The sequence below is a fragment of the Lagopus leucura genome, unplaced genomic scaffold (assembly GCF_019238085.1).
Source record: "Lagopus leucura isolate 7727_CA_CO unplaced genomic scaffold, USGS_WTPT01 Super-Scaffold_100002, whole genome shotgun sequence".
Lineage (NCBI taxonomy): Eukaryota > Metazoa > Chordata > Aves > Galliformes > Phasianidae > Lagopus > Lagopus leucura.
In genome coordinates, this window is record NW_024962263.1 from 46505829 (window position 1) to 46530588 (window position 24760).

A 24760-nucleotide genomic window follows, 5' to 3' on the forward strand; every position below is an offset into this window, starting at 1 on the left:
ATCTACAGTTGGTGTTAAACAATATTTGTTTAAAAGAGATTTGAGGGAAATCTTGTTAAAAATTCTGAATGGTATTGGAATTTTGAGCGTACGAGTTTGCCATTCTAAACCATTTGATTAAATTTAACCATAGGAAACTCTTCCAAGACCTAATGAAGCAGCAATTACATCTGAAGAGGGAGCCAAGCCAAGAATTCTACCATTCCAATAGCTCTCTTTTGAACATCATGCTACAATATCTAATCTGCTCTGTTTTGAGTTTACACTTACCATAAATCTCCAAGCTTTTGGATCCATGTAAAATAAACCATACAGGTAAACATGGCACTTATTCTTTTTTTTTTTTCTTTTTAAATATAATATAATAAATATAAGTAATGGCATTGCCCTATTGTCTAAAAAATTGAGATAGTTTTAAGATTTCAAATATTTATTACAAATAATAATAATAATAATAATAATAATAATAATAATACTGCCCTGTGTATGAAATACAAATCAGATGAATTTAAAAATTATGCAAGTATTTTCTGGATCTGGTTGAAAAGCAGATGCTGCCTCCATGCTCACTCCCCATATTTCAGAGTACTTCAACATGAATTTTGACCAATAGATGCAAGCAATGAAAAAAAATGAAAGGAGAATAAAGTAAATTTTGTATGTCTTAAAACAAATTCTGAATCTAACTGTGATTTCACTTGCTTTGTTGTAAGCACTTACTTTGTGGCTCACTGAAGACTGCACAGCTGTATTGGTGTAAGTGGGATAAGAATCAATGCCCCCACTCTCCCTTTTGATTAAAAGGAGGAGCTGTTAAAATTGGATAATGGTTTCATTTGTAATACCCTCAGCAAATGCAGATTGTTTGGTCTTTTCAGCAATGTTATTACGCTGCACAAAGATGACCCTTCTTGTGATTTAAGATGTAGCTAGAGGAATCCAAGTACAGTCAAATCGATGCAGGCAATCTTGCTCTATTTCTAGATTTCCAGTATTTCTATATTGTATGTAATGGAACATTTTAGCATAATAATTCAGAGGTCCTGAGATACAGAAGACAGAGAAATAATGTTGAAAAGCAATTCTTCACATTTGGCTTTCACTACATCAAGTGCAAATGGTGAACTTAAACATGAAAATACAATTTGCTCCTTCTAAAATTCTACATCCTTATCTCTAGTAAAGAACACACATTCATTTCCAATGCCTCAAGGTAAAGACTAAGGCATCTATCACAAGTACAGTGAATATCTGAAGGATTTGGAAGCAATCTTTTCATAATGTTTCTTTGGAAGGGAAGCAGGGTTATGAGTTACTCAAAATTCATAGAGATTATTAAGTTTACATCCACACAGCAGATATGGTACCATATTATTTCCCATCAGCAGTGTTCTCACCTGCTGAGAATATCTCTCTGGTTCAAGACAGCCATTCATTATGATGCATTAGCACTCTACTGCACAAACCAAAGTCATGCCCCATCGACGAACTGGGCAAGCCCGTAATGCCCACACTCTGCTAACGAGAGCTGTGTTTACTTATTATCCAAGCCTTTCATTTTAGTGACTTAACTGGCAAGTAATTTCTTACTTCAGCAGATTCTTCTCTATTATTAGGTCAGGTATTTCTGGAGAAATGTTTGGTGTTTAAAAGATTTACAGGTCTTCCCAAAGCTCTGTCATATCAACGGTGCATACACTGACAGCAGGGACTCTTCATGACAAGAAAAGCTGATCAGCTGCAAGCTTTCCTATTGATGAATCTAACTCTTCACCCCAGTCTAAACTAAGCCTGTGGGTTTTGTCTTTTTCTTTTTAGCCTTCTTTGAGGCCTGCAGAAAGTTATGAAATAGATTTTTCTAGTCCTCCCATGAGCAAGGCCGGGTTCACATCTTGACCTCAGAAACAAAGCAACCCACAAAATCCGGTCTGCTCTGCCTAACACAAAGCAAACTACAACGTGCAACATAGGGCAATATTAGGAATGAGGAATGGCAAACATTCTATCAGTATTGGGGAGGAGAAATAATAAAACCTGCCCATATTAAAAATCCCAGCAACAGCAGTACCGAACAATACAATTCTGGTTCTGCAATGGTCTCTATTGCTAAGGGTGGAAGCACGATATCCATCTGAAAAGAGTACTTTTTTGGAAGGAAGATTTCAACGACAAGTCAACAAAAAAGAAATTCTTTATCTTTACCGTAGAGCATTATTTAGTTTTAGATCTTATGGCTATCTTATCTCTTATTTTGATCTCATGATCTTATTCTGCAACCATTCTAGGATATCTATTGGTACAGTAACGTACAGCCCATACAGACTTTCACAAGAAGACATATTACAAAAACAAAACAAAACAAGTCCTTACAGGAATGAATCTCTTCTCCACAATATTAATACATATCAGCTCAGTCAACTGGGACACTCTGGTGTGAAACTCAAGAGAGGAAAGAATTGGTCCCTGATGTATTTAATAAGGTGTCCAAAGATATTTTAGAAACATGAAGGCTGTTTAACTGGGGGTTCAGGAAAATAGAAGACAACAGAAGTGTAAAAACATTAAACCCCAGTTTTCACAGTGAAATACCATTAAGAAAACAAAATATGGCCCTACTCTGAATACACAGATATTGAACTCAGGTGGAAGTAGCTTGCAAAGCATCAACAGCTTGACACAAGTAATAACCCAGATTAGTGTCTAAAACCATAGGACCAGAATGGCTAGGTCCCATCAGCACGAGTGGTAGTGTTGGTTGTGCAAATCCCATGTATGCCAATGGAAGAACAGCCTCTGAAATCTCCATGACCTTGACGTGCAATATTTATGTCTACACCTTTAGCCTCTTGCACATAATGAGATGCAATCTTTTAGCTTTATGCACTTCACCAGGCATTCAATTAGAAAAGGCAAATTTGGTGGGGGGGAGAAGAATGCTAAGCTATTTAGACAGAAGGTAGTGAATCAAAAATTGCAAAACTTCAGCTTTCAAAAATAGCCTATGTGACCTCTTACAATACTCTGACCACTCCATCACAAGCAGGAGGCAACCCCTGTGAAGAGCGAATTCTGGCAAAGTTCTCTCTTCACAGATGATGCACAGCTTAAGCTATAATGAGTTTTTGGGTTACAAATGCTGAACGCATTAATATTCCTTGATGATAATTATCACAGTATAAGCACCTTTCCCAATGTGAGTAGCATAAAGCAACTGAAGCAGCATTTTTACTACATTTGAAACAAGCTGGAAAATGGGATTTTCTACTCTCGTAACCTGAGGTCAACATACATCAAGCTATGCATATTAAATATGTCTACCCTATATATCTATACAGTCCTTTCTATATATTCACACACATACATTCACTTAACAGCCTTTTTTAATTCATTTATACAAGTATGCTACACATATGAATACTATTTCCTATGCAAAATAAATTCAACATTCTAAACAGGACCCAAATAATGCATACAAACTACACTGATATTTCTTTGAAAGTGTATTATTTACTTACTAAGAAATGCAGGTATTAGCTGGTGATACAAGTAGAAATTTAAAACATATATATATATAGCCAAAATGAACATAAAATTTGCAGGAAAACCACTGTTTTCCACCTTCCTGGATTAAACTAACAGCGCTAAGCATGCAACTTATGTCCATCACAGTTAGTACTTTTTCTTAAGAGAAGCTGAAAAAAATAGTTCTTCAGTGAGCCCAAAATCTTGCGGACAGCTCACGGACAAAGTAATGAGTAGGGGCACTGGAGATATCCCCAGGAAACAGCTGAGCAGCCGAGCACCTGCAAAGCTGTTCCTTACCTGTCGCTGCAGCCAAGGACTGCAGACCCTTTGTGCTGCCTCTGCATGGGGCAGTACCATGCTGATCCGGGCAGCAGCATCAGACCTATACATTAATAGTCAGACAGGCTCGTCCAACCTTTGTATCCTATTCTCACAAACACAAACTGGGGGAAAAGCGTGCACATCATGCAAAGCTCCTAAAAGCCGCAAGCCATCCCCAAAGTAGAATATCCATCTCATCACACCCTGAACCCGACTTCTTTCCAAAGAAGACGTGAGATACACTTCTTTAAACAGTATAAATGGGCTCGGCTGTATTTTAAGTGCAGGGCATTTAATTATTATACAAGCACTTACTGAGGATTAATTAGCATACAACAAGGATCTGAAACATGCAGACATTTGTCAAAGAAGACAGGGTTTCTAATGATTTATTATTGTTTGATTAACAACATCACACGGCAACTATGTTATTAAATCTCTATTTTGCATACTACAGAACCTAAAAGTGTTACCTAGCGATGTTCTGTCAGGCTCAGAGGAGGATACAACTTGATCTTTTCTTTTCTATCACCCCCATCTCAGAAAATGTTCATTGTTACAAACGAAATACTGGTAAGGAGCCTTTAAAAATATCACGCTGTGAGTTGCAGGATTTTTTACTAAATGCTGTAATATTGTTTTAATATTCTGTGCGACTGAACTCAGTACAGCTTTCTTCTGTCAGCGACAAAATGGGAGTCAGTTTGAACCTTTAATCCGAAAAATCGGAATCAATTCTGGTGTTCCGTGGGTGTGAAATTTGCTGAATGTATTTATGCCATGTTGTCCTGCACCTCATTTAGGAAATATGTAACAACCAATGTTACAACCATTTCAAGAACTAAAGCACAGTTTTACTTACGGTGTGCAACAAAATGCCTCAAAATCCCATTTGAATCTGTGGCAAGGTTTTGAGGGAACCTTTGCTAAATATTTAGCAGCACTATTGACTTATTAAATAATGTCAAAGCCATGAGAGGATGATATAGAGTGCATGCCATTTTTTTTCACTTAACATTGATGCTCACTTTGAACACTGTACAAGCCCATTCATCAGAACTGATGCATGCTAAAAAGTATTTCTTCCTATCAGATAAACGTAGCAATGGCATTGTGCTGTTATAAAAATGATTAAATGCCTCCTTGGTTAATTGTGTAACATATATTCCTCTTCTGTTAGACCTCCCTTTCTACCTTCCCCACTAAAACACCTGAAAAGATCACATCTGAAAATTAAAAGTGACGCAGTGAAATCAGGCAGGCACAAGCTCTATTATAGCTTATATGAAAGGCAAACCTAGAGGGAAAAAAAAGAGTCAGGTACTGAACATGCAGCTTTGCTCTCTTATGCACAGAAACTGCATGGCTGACCACTTTACAGGTGGAAAATTGGGTATGTTTCTTTGTGTGACGAAATATACTTGACAACTAGATACAGTGACAGTCTGTTAAAAATACAGGTGTAGGACTGAAAATATTCTATTAAGAAAAAAAAACAACACTTCCATTTAAATGGAATTGAAGTAACTTTGTTCACAGCAAAAGATATATTTCAGTATGAATCACTGAAAACAAATTTAAATCCACAATGAAATATATTAATATAAGCTAACAAAAAAATCTCTTGGCATGGAATTGCCTGCAGAGTGTGCATTCATTCTGTAAACACTGTAACAATGATTATCTGTCCTTCCAGCTCTCGGTGGAGACTTTTGCTTTTGAAAATGTCTTGTGGTGACTTACTAAATTCGGGCTATTTCAATTAGTATTACTGCACATTAAAAATTAATTGCATTAAAGAGTGGATTAAGGTTTACATTTCAATTCTACAGTGTGTGAGCTAGAAATGACAGCTCAAAATCAATGCTCTCTGTCCCATAATCGGATATTTGCACGACCGAATACTGTGGGACCGGCGTCAGTTTTAAAAGAATTGATAGTTCAATTAAAGGTGCATCACTTCCAATTCCTGATTTGAATTGCAGTGCTACACAGCCACGGTATTAAGCTAAAGAAGAAAATGAAAAAAAAAAAAGCTGCCTCGCAATGAAAAAAGTGTGTCATCTTCACAAAGATGGAAAAAATCCAAATTACAGCTGAAAATTCACATTTGATATCACTGAGGGAAAAAAAGATGCTTTAATGGGATGAAGACTTCATTACTGAAGACATATTTTTATTTTCCTTATTTAGAACGTGTTGCTGAAATGACACCCAAAACTGCAATTCAGGTGACAGTCTTAGAAACACTTAAGAACGTATGTAGCCTTATTCATGTTTAAAACAAAGCTTGTGAAATCTACTTGTATGAATAAAATCATATGCACACTCTGATATTTTCAGAATCAGATCTTTTCACTACGAAGGGTACTTGGGAATGGGCAACGGTTCTGTCACTAGTAATCATGTTAATTATGCTCTCCTGAGCTGCCCCACTGTTGTGGAACACAGGACAACTTCTTGGCTTCCACATATATGAAATGTTCCATTTTACTGTATGAAAAGCAGTTCAAAGTTGCCTTCATGACTGAACATTGCTTCTTGTATGACTGAGGTTGAAAGCTGCAATATTACCTTGCTGCAACTTGTATTTAGATGCCCTAAGTTGGAAAGATTTTTGAAAAGAAAATGTCTTTATTGAAATATTTGTACCTTTACAACAGTAATAATTTTTATTACTTGGGTGAAACTGAATTTTGCAGCAAGTTTCTTGAGATCATGGCACTGGATGATAAACTGACACCACTGTCATAATTCTTCCTTTGAACGGGAACACAGTGCCCCAAACGAAAAGGAAACAGCTACAGCAAAATCATTTCTTGCACTCTTCAGTACTGTAAAATGTATGGGGAATAGCAAGAAGGGAAAAAGCATGCTGCACTTGTTATAAACCTAGTATTGTTCCTGTGTGAGAATGGCTAGCAAGAAACGCCTGTCACTTTTATCAACAACAATCTAATATTTTAAAGAGCAAATGATGAAGAACATTTTAGGTTGAGTAACCAGATCAAGCTGGCATCGCTCAAGTACTGCAAAGCCACCAAGGGTACCAGAGCTTGGAACTGAACAGTCACTGGTGTGTACCTAAGAGACAAGTTGATGTCCACACTGTTCCTAAAGATCCCCTGTGCTGCATGGATGTCCAACAGCAAGTTTGGTATCAAGAGAATAAAGAAGATAGGATGTAATAACTACAATAAAAAAATAATCTGGTGCAAATGTACCCCAAGGTGTAGTAGTCATCCCCATGCAACAATCACCCTTCACTGCAATTTACTGATGTTGCTTCATTACAATACAGCATACAAAGGGGGCAATATTAAGGCATACTATTTAAAGCTACAAGATCTGTGGTGCCAGCTACAGCTGGTACAGAATCAAGACTACAGGAGACAAAGAAGGTAGTTTTAGCAGAGAATACTGAAAAATGAAAACTCTTCTGAAGGTGCACAAATGCACTGTTGCTACAAGATTTAGCTGAAGCCATGATATGCAGTTAAAACTAAAGACTGCCAATATGTTTTACAGGGTGATTCTAAATTCTTCTCCAAAGTGCAAAATCGGTTACAAATGGAAACAATAACCAAGAAAGACAGAGAAATGCAACTGGTTTAGATAAAGGAAAAGAGACGTGCACACAATAGCAGAATACTTAGAAATTGAAAAAGAGATTTTTGCAGGGTTCAACACCTGCAGAATAGATGGACTTTGATACAATGTTCAGAATTGCTATGACAAGGGACAAATACTGAAGAGGAATAAATATTAATGGCTCATGACAGCCATTAGGACAACTTTAGAACAGAGACAGGGATGTCAAGAGCAGAAATCAGCTGAACTGCACCTGTGGTAGGTGATGATAGACCAAAAGGAGAGGAGCAGGTTTTTTGTTTTTTTTTTTACAAAATTAGATCCTGAAATGGATAGAAAGCACAAATAAAATTTGGGAGGTCTAAGACAGGCTGCAGAATTCTCCAAGAGATAATAAAAAATACAAATAATTGAACAGCTTTAAAGTACTTTCTCATCATATGTTAGTTTGCCCTGAAACATCTCCTTAGACAAGTAAGGTTTCCATTCCAAATTTCAATGTCTTGTTTTAGGCTACTGGAGTCATTAGGAATGCTGGGACTACCACAAGGTCACATCCATTCTGATTCTAGTTTTGACATTCTGAACCAAAAACTGCCTTTGTGGCCTGTCAAGCAAAGACTTGGAAAACAGAAGAAAGAGTATCACCACCAGCCTTCTCCCACTTAAGGAAGGATGATAGCATAACAATATCAAAAAGAAAAAGGGGAAAGAGAGATCGTGTGAAGTCATGATAAAGTTAGCTGCATTTTGCAGGAGGTAATGGAGCAGGAGGGTTTAAAGTCTTCCAAATCTGCTTTTTAAACAGATGAGCAGGAAGTGTACATTTAAGAAAAAGGCAGAGTGAGTGTGTCAAGAGTGCTTCTTCTGACTGAGGCTTTAGGCTGAAGGAGACAAGGAAAATCAATTCAAAGAAAGGGTGGCCAGGAGAACCTATCACTAGCATTAAAAGAGATGCACATGCAACACAAAAGCGGCAGTTGAGGTACAACACATATCCTACATGACATAGCATAGAAATTAGAGTCCTATTTTCTGTTGCCTAATTTGTTCCCATGAACCACCATGAAGGATTTTTCCTGCTGGTACAATTCAGGTCTGTACTGCAAGGCACACTCCATCACTGGTACAAATACAGCAGCAGTAAAAAATACAGAACCTTTCCATTATTAAGAAGTTACTCCAAGATTAAGTTTTCTAGGAGAGCTCTCTGCCCAAAGGTATTTATTTCATTTTTCACTTACTACACTTTATTTTCACTTTGTTCTCAATTTAGCCATCTTTTTGTTAAGTTATATTTTAGTAAAAGAAAAAAAAAAAAAGGTTAAAAATACCATCCCCATTAAGTCTGACTTGAAGAATAACATCACACAAGGAGAAACGTGGGTTAAAAGTTCAGATTTGGCAGGGAAATGTCACTCAAGTGAAGAGAAGACTATTTAACTGTTCTGGTGAAAATTGGTTTTGATTTGATCATGTTATGACAGTTTGCAAATCACACTTTGCATTAAGTGATATTTGGGTTAAGCTTTTTAACCAAACTTCTAAGCAAATGGAAAGCTGTGTTACCTCTGAATGATCAATTCAACTAGCTAGTAAACATAAACATCCCCCAAGTTGTTCCATGAATTGCACAGAGCTCAGAAGGAATCTCATTTGGGGATTCTGGGAGGTTTTTTTGCACAGTTATCTAATGTCTTGGCACTCACATAGGTGTGCCATGAAAAGCAATGAAGCTGGAGGCACAGTGGGTTCATTGTGAAGGTTGCCTGCGAGAGGGTTAGGAGAAACTATATCTAGCCAAACAGCTAGATATTAAGAATATACTGCTGAAGTCCTGAACTGCAACCCTCTAATAAACTGGTGTGTGAAAGAAGTTTGAAAGTTTGTGTGGCGAGGCACTGAAAAAAGAAAACCAAAACAGGATGTTACAGGCAAATCCAAATCCTCTGGCCACTGTACATGTGTTTTATGATTGCTTTTGGTTATACAAATACACTATCCCTTTTATCATTCAGTCTAATCCAAACACGAGACGTACCTTTCAGTATAAATACAATGAATGAGGCAGTGTTTCGAAACAAGCTTTGTCCAACATGCTATGAATAGCACATTCTGTAGTCTTTTGGACAAGTACCACATATACTGGATTATGTTCATGTAATAAAAATAATGTGTTATGTGGCTTTGCACCTTTGAGCAGGTCTCCTTCAATCTGCCCAGCACTTCATTTCCTTTGGGGTTTCTCCTTATGCCCTGAATTGCACAAAGTATTCACAAAGGGGTTTATCTAAGAAAAATAAATCTGTGAAAAGGAAATTTTCCTCTCCCTTTCTCCCTATACACTGAATTTGCCTCTATAATTACATTAGTTTTAAGGTCACATGACAGAATTACTCATTTCTGCCCCCCCTAATATGTTGGTCTCGTGGTTTTACTTACATGTATCACTAAGTGGGTATATCATAATTTTTCAGAGGCAAAAGTCCTGAGACAAACTTTAATATCTTGACATTTCTGTGCAGAGAAAATCTTAATTTGGTAATATTTACATCAGATTGTGTTCTTCTTTCACAGACATTTATACCTGATTTGTTGTTTGCTCAAGCAGGTGCCTTACAATCTGAAGGATGTGATAAATTGGCCATTCTCAGCTTGTATACGAATGCATACAAGCATGTAAATAAGAAGAGGTTGCATTCAATCACAGAACAACTTGAATTTTAAGTATGCACTACCATTTCACTTTATTACGGATTTTTCAGTGGTTCTATCTAAAGCAAGTAATTCTACATACAAGAAAGAGCTTGCAGGAAAATCTCATCATACACAGTCTATGAGGAATAAGGATTTTTGCTTAAATATTATTCTAACTTCCCATAAAAACAGGATTAAAAGCACTACTTAGTGAAAGTGTGTTGATAGCTCTACCTCTGTGTAGCAGAGACAGAAGGAGTTACTTCTCTCCATAAGGATCATTGAGTGTGTCACTGGTTAATTTTTGTTCTATGCTCCTCATTAGCATTACTCTCAAGTTTCTGGTTATCATATCCGAAATATTAAGACATAATAAGTATGAAGGTGCAGATAATTGGATATTAACCAGAACATACTTGACTGGGCAGGAGGTAGGGCCTTGCTTAAACTAATCCTGAAATGTATTAATCACCAATTAATGAATGGGTTTCAAATTCATTTTCTATTATAGAACACCTCTGAGTATCTAAGCTTTTTCTAATAAAATGAGTTGGAATAACAGGATAGGAATAAGAAACACTCCAATTTGAGGCTGGCTTGAATTAATTCCCTATAGCTTGTTGTTAAGTTCATTGAAAACAATAATCCTGGTATGAGTGACTTTCTTTGTAAGGTTGAGAAAATAACCATGTATTATAGCACTTACAGTCTCTATTTGCATGTACAAATGGTCAAATAGAAGCTAAGTTCAGAACTAGTTCACAGGAGAACTGGTATAGCACAATTTATATTTCTTCAGAGCAAATGGAGCTCAGTAAGACAAGCAGCAAAAGACTTGCATGAAATCCAGATGAGATCCAGGATATTGCCAATTAACCATCTTCAACGTGGAGACATTGGTACGTACACCAATTTCGCTAAAATAAACCTTAACATAATACTCCCTCTTCCCACCCTGGCCCAAAATGTGGTCTCCACAAGTTTACTCTGCTGACTCAGGCTCTTGGAGAGTGGAAGATGAATGGTGGAAGGGCAAATACATCCAGAATATGAAATCCTATTAAGAAGTCTGGCAGGGCAGTTGGAGTGAGGAAAGTGGTGCCGTTAATCTCAGAAACCCTGGTTTCAGACGGCTATGTGGATTTTGCATCGAGCATACACTCCTAACCAGCCTTACTGACTACCTTGACATGGTCACAATTTTTCCAGGTAGGGGAAATAATGCACAATACTAGGAGTTGTTGTTAACAGGGCTTATTTAAAGTCCACAAGAAAAGCAAAAATTAAAAAAAAAAAAAAAAAAAAAAAAAAGGAAAAAAAAACACTCAAGTTTCCAGTTATTTGCTTTATATAATATTCTTAGACGCCCAAGATAATTTTTAAATGGATACTTCAGCATTTTCATTATTTGAAAGGCATCCCCACTACTATACCTGAAAAATACAGGGATCCTCACTATTACTAATGAAGAAAATTGTATCAGACATGGTTGAAATACTATTATTCCCCCTTCTCTCTTCTCACTGTCCTCTGTGTTATTTACATTCATGTGAATTGCAAGTAAACCAATATTATCCATCTCTCCGTTTTTTTCCTTAATTTGTTGACTTTAATTTTAGTAAGTCTTAAATAAGCGCTCATGGAAGATGAAGTAAGATATGCAAGCAAGTAGTCCTTTTATCAACAATTTTGCCACAGAAATACACAAACATTTCAATGGCTCTTCATTAGCAAACAAATCAACAAGTGATATTTTAATGCATGACTTTATTCCATCTCTGTGGGGACTGTAGTTGAGAGTGTGATGTACAGTACAGAGAAAGGAATCATCAGCCACAACGTCCCAGGGCTCTATCCATTGAGGACTTCTCAGCCTCTGCTTAAAGAGTGCATTTAATTGACTGATAGACAGTAGCTTCTTTGTTCACAGAAGACAGCGAAGTAATGGCAGCTTGAAAATCGTACCATCTACAGGATCTCCTGAGACTAGTAACAGGGGGATATGTGTCAGGAATAAATAAATAATCTAATTATTAAGCCACTTCCTGTCAAGTTAACTCCAATTTGTTGGCTTTTGAAGGCAACAAAACGAGGCATTTTTCCTCATTATGCTTCTCTTTTTATACCACTGGTAATCACAGGCGGATTAAAGGGTGCCTGATTGGTTTTTTTGTCAAGGAACTGAGAAGCAGCCAACAGTACAGAAAAACAGAGTTGGGGTTAGAAGAAATTTCATGCTTGTCTCCTTTCCAGCTCCCTAACAGCCCACACTGCTGCCCCATACAGTGCTGCCAGCTGTACAGCAAATGTGTACCCCTCCAACGGCGGCCTACCAGGCCACAGGCTCCATCCTGAGAGCTGTGAGATACCTTGCAATCTTGGCAGGTAGCTACTGCTGTCATAGGCATAATTCTAAAGGTGACCTACGAAACCCCGTCAGCTCACCAAATGCAACAATATGAGCAGCTGAAGTCTGACACCCACTCTCCATATTGGCTTCTTTTGTTTTGCTTCCTGCACTCACAAAGTGGGGAGAAACAGGGGGACACACTGTGTCCAAGAATCAGAGGCTTCTCCTTTAAGAATAAGGACAATTCAGAAAAGGTCTGGTTCGGCTACCTTCTGCGCTGGCCACTAAGCACAGCCCTGGAGAATGTGCTACGGCTCCTGATAAAGCCTGCTGACGAGTGGTCAGCAGCGAGGAACAAAAGGGAAGGCTAACACAATGGCATTAATTCCGCCCGTGGTGAGGAAGTATTAACATGCACGGTGTATCACAGCACTGGCGTGGTGGATAATCGTGCGGTTCGGCGGATGGAAAGGAACAACTTTCGGACTGCCTGGCATTATCTCACAGTGGCATCCCTTTCTAACACAATAGGAATTTCTGTAGGAAAAAAAAAAATACAGCTTTGACGCACCTTGCTTCACGTCTTCATTAAGCAAACTCCAGTCTGTACTGTGGATATTTTCAAACGCTGCTGTTCGCATTCTCATTATTGCCACTGCTCCAATAATTGTTATTTAATACTAAAATATTTTCATTCAATTTCATTAGAATTTTTTTAGTCCACACCTGCGCACCCATCCCCCCAAAAAAGAGTTGGGGGAGATTCACAGTTATTAGCCCAGTCTGTCCTGACTTAACCATTTGTGATTGTAGAAGCCCAGACAGACTTTCCTAAAAGCTGTGACCAGGAGGAAACAGCTGTTCCTGATTCTAACCCTTGAAATGGAGGAGTGGGCTCCAGCCAGCACAGCTCAGTGAGTGAAATCACATCCCCCGAAGCACAAGGAGAGAGGGAGCCTGGAGCCCAAATAGGTGACATAATTTTAAGCGCAGAGAACAGTGTTGCTCTTGCATGTTTACAGCTGCCTTTGCCATTTCTGAATACATCTTGAATTTTTTGTTAAATTGCGCAGATAATTAAAGCCTCTTCATATTTACAGTCTGCTTCATTGGTACCATGAATTCTGCTTTCAGTTACTGTCTGCAAATTCCCTCCCTGCACAATTTCATACTAAGCAATAACACTTCATTTTACATAAGTTTTATCTGATGTCCCCATACAGAGCTGCCAGCTGTACAGCAAATGTGCCGCTCTCAAACTGAGGCCTACTAGGCCACGGGCTCCATCCTGAGATCTGTGAGGCACCTTGCTGTCATTGGCAAGCGTTCCCTGCTATCACTGCTACCATCGCTCCACACTACACACAACTTAAAATCATCTGATTATTAGAATTTGTGGTCCACACTCCATTTTATCCTTTATTTAATCTATCCCCAGATCACACATTTGTTTAAATGTTTTGGCCGGTTTACAAATCATGCAGCCATCTGCACAGTAGGTGTGACACCATTTTTTAGACAAAAGTTACATTACAAAGCAACAAAGATAAAGTCATTTGAAATGCTTTGGTGTTTGTTATTCTGCCTGGTTCGCTTGGACCAACTCAAAGAAATAAATAGAATTATCTGTGTAAATCGATGAACATCTATGAAAAACAACACCCAGCAGAACACAGAGCTTGCTCCATTACCTACGTTAATATCATGACAGCTGAGGAGAGATGACCTGGCCCACTTCTCATCTCTCCTGTACAGATGGCTATTAAAGAGAAAGTATCCCTTTTGTATGGTCCATGCAGAAACCCTTTATGGGCCTTTCAAATAAGCCAGCATTGCTCACAGGAGAGTAGCTTTCTGTTTGCAGGAAACAGCACAGATTTCATCTATTTTGTAACCCAGCTCCTCACAAAATAAATGCACAATTTCTCAGATTTAACACCAAATGCTGCTTTTTCCTGAGTATTTCAGTTACATCTCAGCTTTTTGCAGACAAGGTGGTGAAGTTTCATCTAACTTCTGGATCCCTACTTGCTAGCTCTGCCTGCAAATAAGAGAACCCCAGAGTACCCAGATGATTTTCTGATTCTACGAAGGTACAATCCATCTTTTTGCTCTTAATTTACAATTTCCATATCATATTACAGAAGAATCAGTGAGGGAGGACAGACAAAAGAAGCTGCCATCTCCTTTATCTTCTGGTATATAGATGTGCATCTTTGGATTCTTTTTCTCTAAACTTCTTATAAGAGATACTTCATAATGTCAGTTTTCCTGTAAAGCACTGCATAACATTCTGTGACAATCTGTAAACTTCTTCCTCGAGATCAACACAATACAACAAGTAATGGGTTTTGTGTTTATTTTTTTTTTAACCATTTCCGCATGTAGGAAAGGAAAAAACTTGTTTTTAGTGACCTATGGAATTAGAGAAATAAAAGACTGTATGAATGCTACATGATATTGCAACCAAGCAAAAATTTCACTGGGCTCCAGAAAGCTTACAAAGTGTTTTCTTTGTCTTTACATCAGTGATGTTGTCCACACATACAATGCACAAATGTGAGGCAAATAAAATGACTTACTTGTATAGACATATTATGCATGCAGTTAATACATGCATAATGCAAATATGCGTATCCAGATAACACGCAAGCATGTAAATATCTACACATTACATACTTATATTCCTGTCAGTGAACAAATTAGAAATCACGAGTTGCACTAAAATTTGTCTTTGTCTTCTAATGGTTACATGCCACTTGTTACTGTAAAACACCGTTGTGCTTTTCTTTTCTTTTTTGTATGCAGATTTCTACACACTCTTCTTTTTAGACTATAACTGCTCCAGCATGGATTTATTTATTTATTTATTTATTACTTAGGGCTTAGTGAAGTATTTACTGGTGTAAACTAGAATTCTTGTCAGCTGCAGGGTTGTTTCATCCTGTTTTCCCATTTGTTTCCTAACTTTGGTGCTAGGTGGCTTTTTCTCTTTCCCTTTATTTTCTCCTCCTGTTCGTTCTAACACGCTACCATGCTCAGTACTACACAACATTCTCTCCTCAAAAAACAAGCTCTTTTCGTTACCACAACTGACTTTGCAGAATGTGTTTTATCCTTCACACAGAAAAGGTTGAAAAATAAAAGTCAGTGTACCCCAAAATGACCTATATAAAATTTTTCAAAAGGAGATTGCAAGAAGGGCCATCCTTTCCCCCAGTTCCCCAACTTTTCAGACGGGGAGTTGCTCCTGCTCTGGCACTGGGGCTTGCTTTTCCATCAACTAAAGTAGCAGCAACCTACAAAGATTGTGGCTGTTTCCCCCTTTTATCATTCTCTTTGTCAGCCTGATCAGTCCTCAATGGTAAATGTGCTGCTCCGTTGTGCACAGCCAGCGGCTTGCAATTTGCTCACTATGTTTCATGAGACAGTTGTTTGTGGCTGTTTGGAACACATTTACCTCTTTGGGGATTTATGCGCTAGTTGCAATGCCAACCTCCATAGTGATAGAGATTTCTTTCTAACTAAAATAGATAATTAGAAGCTGGTAATTATTGGTCAAGAATTATCAGAGTGAAAAAAATTAAGCTCTTCATAAATAGTTCTTGGCAATGTCATCTCTTTACATTATCTCATGCCTAACAGCACTTCACTCAGAGCACTTAAAAATTTACACTACTGCTGTTGAGCCTCGTAATTTTATGTGGAGTAAATCTTTTTCTGAGTTAAACACATCGGAACTCCTTCAGTTCTGATCTACTCTGTACGTGCACGTGCACAAAATCCTAGGGATTACGGCAACTGTTCAGTCTACTGACACTGCATCAGACACGGCAGATGTAAAGGAATCAGTATAAAGAAAATAAAATGTTAGGACTGTCTACTTAAAATATCAGGCAAAATAATAAGATGAGCAGCGGAGTGAAGCAAGCAGTGAAGAGTGAAGCAAGACTACAAACAATAGCTGACACTCCTTCTACACTCTCAGGTCAAATGGCAACTGCAAACTATGTGAGCAAAACAAAGGGATGCCAGAGAGCCTCCCTCTTTTCCACAAACACCCAGAAATAGAAATTTCTCAAAGAAAGCTGTTAAAAATGTTATCTACTCTGCTCAGAGAGAAAAGCAAAAGCTAAAGAGCTGCTGAAGAATTACAGTGTTTGCCAGTACTTCCTAGAACTGTATGAAACACACCTGGATTTACATTTCTTCCTCTCTAATTCAGAAGCTGAGAAATTGTTTTACCGACAGATTTCAATAAACAAACCGACAAATATGTTTTCATTTGGCAATCACCCTCATGATTATCCAAACAAAAACACATACTCAAATCTAAGTCCAAAATAATGCTTAATTGACAGTCTACTTCAAAAAGCCAAAGGTTTGCCTCCTGTCAGCCCACAAGCATCTCCTAAGCCTGAATCAGCCTGTAGTTTAAGCAAACTCGGGTATCGCATGATAAAGCACAGTGTCTAGGTAAGTGAGGACATGTCTGGCAGTCAGAACTCTTTAACTTCCAGTTACTGCACTTCTTTTGCATCTTTGTCCTCATTCACATAGTGGAAAAAGCTTATTGACATATCCCATCACAGAGATAACAGGAAGACTGGAAAAAAGACTGTGGAACAGTTTTAAAACAGGAGGCTCTAAAAGTGATTAACATGTAGGTACTGAGGAAAGCCACCCCTACGACACCCTTTTTAACATATAACTCATACAATAACAAATGTAAATTGTATTGTTGTCAAATATATTTAAGGAACCTTATTGGATCATCTGCAGATTTTGTTTTCCATTAGGTGGCATAATCTTTCTCATTGAACAGATTGAAATGTATAACAAAATCTGCAAAAATGCTGCATGCCCTCCTGACAAAGAAGAGTAAGAGGCTTTTTAAATAGCCTCTAATCCCTCTTCCCCTGCTAAATGTCTAGTTGAGATTATATTTGATTAGACAAAAACACAAACATACACACAACCTAAAAATACCTACCCTCAGTGGAGCTATTTCAGCCAACAAAGTAATTCACGTTGCCTTATTTAAAAGTCTAAGTTTCACACTGGGGTTTTACAAACACATATTTGCCTTAGTGACCTTCCATAATGCATCCTGTCTATGTGGATGTCAGCAGCATGAACTCAGTTTACATCCTGGGATCATGTTCAAGTGACACAGTAACTAGCTGGGACAATATCAACTTTTCTATGGTCCCAAATCACTAAAATGTTGGTGAGCAGCATTACCTCCAGATAGCTGAGCAGCGGTTCTCATTCCTTTCTGAGCAGTTTGGCAGATCACTTTCTGCCTTCTTGTTTGTCCCATGTTCTACCTGCTCCAGCCACTTCTTCTGTCCTCTAATCTCTCTCTCTCTCTTTTTTTTTTCCCCCCCTGGGAGGGCTTGGTCTTTATTCCTTTTTTCCCCACGTTATTTCTTTTTTTCTTTCTTTTTTTTTTTTTTTTTTAATGCTTGATATTTGTGACTATTTTTTTTAAAACTGTTTAACTGTTTTGGTTTTTTTTTCTGTTAATTAAACAAAACTCCCTCCACCGTTCTCCCTTTTCTTCCCTGCTCCTCTCTTTTCTCTGAATCATATGCAACCCTTCATGTACGAAGGCACTAATCTATACCCATCAATAACTGCAACACGATAATGCTAACATTTACTATGAGAGGAAGTAGCTATTTCTGAGACTGTGTGACGGCTGAAAAGGGGCTTTATTACCCCTACATTTGATCTAGGGTTCATCTATCACACTTTGTGACTTTTAGGGTCAGCTTTCCTAGATTATCTTCCCTTCCCTTGCATTTGAAGTCTTCTTTTTCCTCCCTCTCTTCCTGAAGCTTTCTCGCTTTCCCTATTCTACAGAAGTGAGTGTCCTAATGGAAAAGCAGGGCAGCAAGACATATTTTATCAAGTACATGTAGAAAACGAAGGGACCAAGGTGTTTAGGACTGCAGGATTTTTTGTTTGGGAAATATGTTGTGTCAACAAGTCCATATTCAGTCAAATGTTTCAACTCATTTTTCGATCCACAAATTGCATGCATGTAGATATCGATGGATACACCCATGAGTTATATGTTATATATATTCATACCAATATGTTTGAGCACATGTTTTCTGTATTATATAGGAACACTATAAACCTATCTACCGACACACATAAACAAAGGCCAATTTTAAACAGCTTGATGTCACCCCTTAAACCTTTCTCTCTGGACAGAACACGTTCTTGGAAAAAGGCTTGTGAACAACAATATAAATTAAAGGAGGGGTGAGGGGTAGTGAAATTAGAAAGATAGCTACAGAAAAATCCAATTACTGGTGAGAAAGCTAACAGAACTGAAGATCAGAAATTATTTTTCCCTGTGCTTCGATCCTAAGGTCACATTCAAAATGCTCAGGAATGCTGATATTCCTTTCACCCCAGCACAAAATCCCCATGCATTTGCTTAATCGAGGCTACATCATTAGGAGCTGCACGGTTTAGTCTGGCTGTGCAGATAAGAATCTTCCACTGAACACAGATTACCAGAAGCATGACCAGCAAATCTCCCTGCATGTTTTGCAAGCTCCTTTATTTCACTGCAAGATTTTACATTAAGCACATTTAAATCTGTGTCACTATGGTTTTGTCATGAAGCAATATAATGCATGATTAGATGCAACACAGCCAAAAACAATTAAATGTATTTTTTAAGGATTCTCATCAACCTCACCGAGCTTTTAGAAATAATACATAGGCAGTTAATCATTCGTTTTAACAAAATGTCAGTCTTTTCAGAACTGCAGACTGAAGCTAACTGGATTTGTTCTGTCTTACTTAATCTCTCCTTTCTCTCATCCCATTCTGACTTTTTACTAAGCATACCCAGAAAATAGAAGGAAAGAAAACTAAAGAAAAATCTGAGTATTCTATGGAAAAAAACAGGGGTCCAATTCTGAAAACACAATGCACATGGGAGGCAGGCAGCAAATAGACACACCACTCTTGCATTCCAGCATCACTCCTTACCCAAGGTGTCTGTACTCCCCGTCATGTTTCAGTATCACTGCAAGCTACAATTAAGGACACATCATACACTGCATTCAAAAAACCCCAACAGAAATGGCAAGTTCTGTTGCTGGTAACAAGGGACTTTTAAATTGCACGTTACTGACCCAGATTGAACACTGAAGCAGTTCAGATTATCTCTTCCCTGAAGACACAAAATATCAGGACTAAAGCTGAGTCCAACACGCAAATCACTTCGCTCATTTACAAAACCAGCTTGTCACTTGTGTTTATTCATTTTTTCTGAAAAGCATATAAAACGTTCATGCTCTAAACATATTAAAACTTCAATGTACTCAGAAAAATGAGCGACTAAGATGTGGCAGGTAATTTCTTTTACTGTGCAACCAAGTTAAAAGAACTCATGGAAGAAATACTTAAGTTACCTTACATGAGAAAGAAACCCAAAAACTAGCATCAAGCCAAGCATTTTTAAGTTATAAAATGAAGAAAAAAACCAACAATAAACTACCTTTTGTTAAATATGTATTTACTGGCTTGCATTCCATATAGTCTGGTCTGTATTTTGCATGCTTTTTTTATTATGAAAGGAAGAAAAAACAGCATAAAGGAAACAGGAGCAAAAACAATCAACTGTATCCATCATTGTCTTGAAATGTGAAATTTGGAAAACACTGAAAACAAAGTAAGACAACCCTGTCAATGTTATCTTATTAGCGGGCAAATGATGTGCTTGATAAATTTAATTGGCTGATAGAATTCTTAGTGCTATTGCTGAGTGGTTACCAAATTGAAAACATTATGGATAATCCTAGGGGAATAAGCAAATAATAAGAAAATATGAATATCAAAGAAAAAGCAGCTTTTGTTTTATTCTAATTTACAACTGTAACAGCCTTGTAAACATCAGGCTAGTCTTAGGTTAGGAATCCTAGAAGGTTTTTAAAATATGCTTATACCTTAAAGTGCAGATTCCATTCCTGAATAGTACAATTCCTTATTTTATTCATATAAACGATAGTATTTAATTGTATGCAGATAGACTCGGGATTTTTTTCCAAGGCTGTTCAAACACAACAAACAATATTATTTTATGGCCATTTGAATTATTTATGTTTCCTAACGACAAAAACTCACCAGTTTCGATTTTGATACCGAGGTGCTTGAGAAGCACACGGTAGTGTCATTACCATAATAACTTCTGAAATTAAAACCTGTCTAAAACTCTATGGAAAGCTAACATCCAGTTCATTAACCATTCCTGTTAGTTTGCTTTCAATAATGCAAAAATGATTAGAAGTTTAATTTGCTAATCACCTGTGTTTTGACTGGCAGTGGATATATAATTCTCTGCAGAAGTCTAAACTAGCCCTTGCAGAAAATAAAACATGCTAATGCTTTATCAAGTCTAATAATATGAATAAAAAAATCAATCATGCCTAGGTTAATCATTGATGGATGTACAATTAATTTCTCCTTAACTCTGTTTAATTTTAGAGGCAATGATGATCATGAGTAAGAGAAATAGCTATCTGTCTTTGAGAAGTTTTAGCGCTTCACTTACCAATCATGTGGTTTGCAACATGAACTTGGATATCCCATTCATTGTAGAAAACCATCTGACATTTGATGCACTGGTAGGTCTTCTTCTAAAGAAATAAGGGTAGATAAAATTTACTAAAACATACAGTCGGAACCATTTCATTATAACTCGAAGTGCTGAGTTCAAAGTGGTCATTTAAAGCTCTCCAGCAGAGTTTTTATTAAGGCTTAATTATTAATATTAGATACTAACACTGCAGTTCTGTAGCACCTTTTATGTGTTTCTTGAAACTCCACAGAAGTTGGGTTGTTGTTGTGGGGTTTTTTAATTTCTTTTTTTCATCTTTCTAACTCCACGAAGGGAGCAGTACTGCTAAAACACCACTGTCATATTCACAGGAGGCAAGATGTGATGAGAATGTGTGGGATGTGATCCAGACAACACTGAAATCAATCCTTCATTTTGTTTCAGTGGAGTAGACCCACTATGGAACTGGGGTGAGGCTAGGAAGAAAACAGATCAGAAACCTGCCTCCCCCTCAGTCTCAGCGAGGTTGCAGAATCTCCTCTGCACATTCATTTTAAATGGTCCATCAGGTTGCCATCCTTCAAAGAAGGAAAAGTCCTCATTAGTGTGGACAAATGGCTACTGTTTTCAGACAGTAGTTTCTATATCTATTGGCAAACCTGTACTAAAACTAGGAGGGCTGGCTGGAAGCCATCCAGAGAGCAACGCTTCTGCCCATATTAGATTGGGCCCGACTTAAAAATCACAATGTATATAAATCAAATTTTGTTATAAACAGGGAAATGTACTTTGCTCTCTTTGGTACACAGGAGAAGTCTTTCCTTTGTACCTTATTATCTTTCAAAATAGATCTGTTGTTACACTTTTCTGCAAGGTATAATACTTATACAAGATGATACAGATTAAGCAGTAGCATCCTAGAAACATGATTATATTTCCTCTTATTACTTTTCTGACCAGAAGTTGACCAGGAATTTTATACCACAAAGCATGTCTTTAGAAGTGAAAACTATGAGTACACTGAAAAATAAAATTTTGCTTTTTCATCCTAGAGACTTTAAATCTGCAATTCTAGGCATCTGATGAGACAAGTCAGATGCGTAAAATTATTCAACTGCATAATTGTAATATCAGGGACTACATTTCTACAGTAAGTCCTGGAGAGCTCAACTGTCGTTTTGAAGATGCAGTGAAGGTAAGCCCTGAAGTGCCACATGAAGGTAGTTATTCAGGAGACATGCATCTTTCTGTACAGTCACAGACCCTTGGCTACATTAACAAAAAGGCAGGATAAAAAAAATAAAAATAATAAAAATAATAAAAATAAAAAAAAAAGAAGAAAGGAAAAAGCATATAATTTTTAAAGAACATAAAGTTACAAAAACCTGGCACAGATGTACTCAATTACAGATTTCATATATATGTTCGCTGGGGAAGAAGTAGGGTTCACTGGATTACATGCATCAAAAATGGAGTCTATTTTGTATACATTTAACTTCTGAAGAGTGTTATACAGCTGGTATCATCTATTACATTTTTTAAAAATCTTCCTATTTTTCCCCCACCAGATTCTAAGCATTATTAAAGAATGGCTGGATTTCTTATCAGCAATTATCTAAAATTAGATGTTATGTCTCAGACCAAGTGCTCATTCATTAAGCATCTTTCCACTAGAAGCCCTTAGAAAGGAACATACAGGCTTTTTCAATGTATGTCATCTTTTTCTTACTAAGTTAACTGTAAAACTAGCAACCAATCAAAGTCAGCCCTGTGGGCTTCTCTTTACAAATCTCATACTGCTTTCATACAGAGAGGGTATTTTAATTTTCTTCATGGCAGTAACAAAATATATCATGCCTCTTCTCAGCGGAAACACTCATAAGCCTTTTCTGCTCTTCCTCATCTAAACCAGCTTAAGTTTTCTGAAATGTAACCAAGTTAAATCCTTACCTAGACAAATAAAGTGAATGGGCACCCACAAAACTAACCTGCTTTGACTTAGTTTTGACTCAGTTTGACTAGTTTCACAATTTTTAAAACCTGCTGTTAAAAAAAAATACATGACTTTTCTCCTTTTCAGGTGTGACCACAATGGCAACACAAGTAGAAATTCAGATGCAGCCCAAGGTCTTCCTATTATATGCTGGTAAATTTAACCTTACTGCACTACATCTAGATCTATCAAAGACCTCTAAATAATGACAATTGTGATCAAAGATTTATTATGCTAAGCTCTTTACAAGGTGCTTTTTGATGCTGACATATAGAACAACAATATTGCATAAATAACAATCACTCTCCCTTTTTTAAAAACACCGTTTCCCTTTAGAACTAGTTAGAAAATATTTCTTACTCCCTGATGACTGGCACTATATATTGTTTATTAGCATACCCCTAGCATTATTCCTGATATGTGACTTTGTTCAAAAACAAAGAAACATAAACTTAATGGCTGGTCTTTTCTCTTGTTAGCACAGTAATGCAGAGTGCATGTCAAGATTTGTTGGAAAATTATGACTGATGTACATAATGGCAAAACATACAAAGGCTGGATTTTTTGAAGTCTCATGCAAAAAAAATAAACTCATTTAACAACAACCAAAAACAATAATTTACTAGCACTTGCTAGCCTCTTCAGATGATCTGACACATTTGGAGAATCACACAGACGTTTTCTTTTTATCATGAAGGAAAGAATGTTTTTTGTGACTGCTGCTTGATCAAAACCAATTTCTTCTTTGTTTCTGAACATATTCTAAAATGTTGACATCAACTTTTATTAGCTCGACACATTCACCTCAAAGTGTCTAAACTTGTTCCTGGTTAAGTTTTGATTTTAAAAGCAAACTCAATAAATTCCATTTACTCTTAGATTTTCAAAGTGATCAAACCCAGACACTTTCACGCCGTGTTGAACAAAACCCACATACTTATTTCCATACATTTCACATTCTAAAGAAGCTCTTTTTTACTGCAAGTTACATCTTAGTCTCATAGGCTTTGTCAGACCAGCAGCACTCATGACTGCTTACACGGGCTCCTGGATCCTGCTGTGCCTGGTGGCCAGCTCCCTGTCAGAGCTGGGTAGACTGACTAGAGTCAGATCCAGGGGAGACTGAGCTCTCCTCAGTCTGTGCTCCCACAAAGGGGAAACCTGGGGGGTATAAGATGGAAAGGAGCCTTGGAGAATGGCAGCTCCATCTCCCCTGCCAGGCAAGAAGCCTTGCTGTGCCAGCGTAGCATCGCATAGAAATAAAATTGGGTCATGACTGAAAGCCACCTGACTCTCTCAATTGTCTGCAACCCTTTGCAAGGCAGGACACAACAAAGACTGTGACAGCCGTCCTTGCCTGGCCTTGCTGCAGCTGTTTGCAGCACCAGAGCCCCAGCAGAGCTCCCTGCCCCTCTGCCCAAGTCACTGAGGGAAGGCCCAGCAGGAATAGCAGGCACCCAGGCCTTGCTGCTCCAGCTCACTGCCCAGGGCATTTCAACTCCACATGAAGATGAAGGGTGGACAGCTCAGGGCACCTGCATCCTAACCTGCCATGGCTGCATTTGCTAGAGGACAGCCGTCAGCCTTCTGACAAACATGCCAGCACTTTCATTCCCCTCTCCAAGCACAAATACAAACCGACACACATTAACTGTTAGACTGATGTCATAGCAGCAATGGCGGGCCACAGAAGAAC

The 24760-nt window shown here is 37.7% G+C and overlaps 1 protein-coding gene across 2 annotated transcripts in view; it reads right to left on the bottom strand.

The window, feature by feature from the left end:
• The window catches only part of ZNF521 (zinc finger protein 521), a 236265-nt gene that overhangs the window by 95563 nt on the left and 115942 nt on the right, over positions 1–24760 (bottom strand). For both annotated transcript variants that reach the window (XM_042868903.1, XM_042868902.1), the window contains one exon: positions 21066–21150. In XM_042868903.1, the coding sequence (XP_042724837.1) occupies positions 21066–21150 (85 nt within the window). The remainder of the gene's footprint in view (positions 1–21065; positions 21151–24760) is intronic.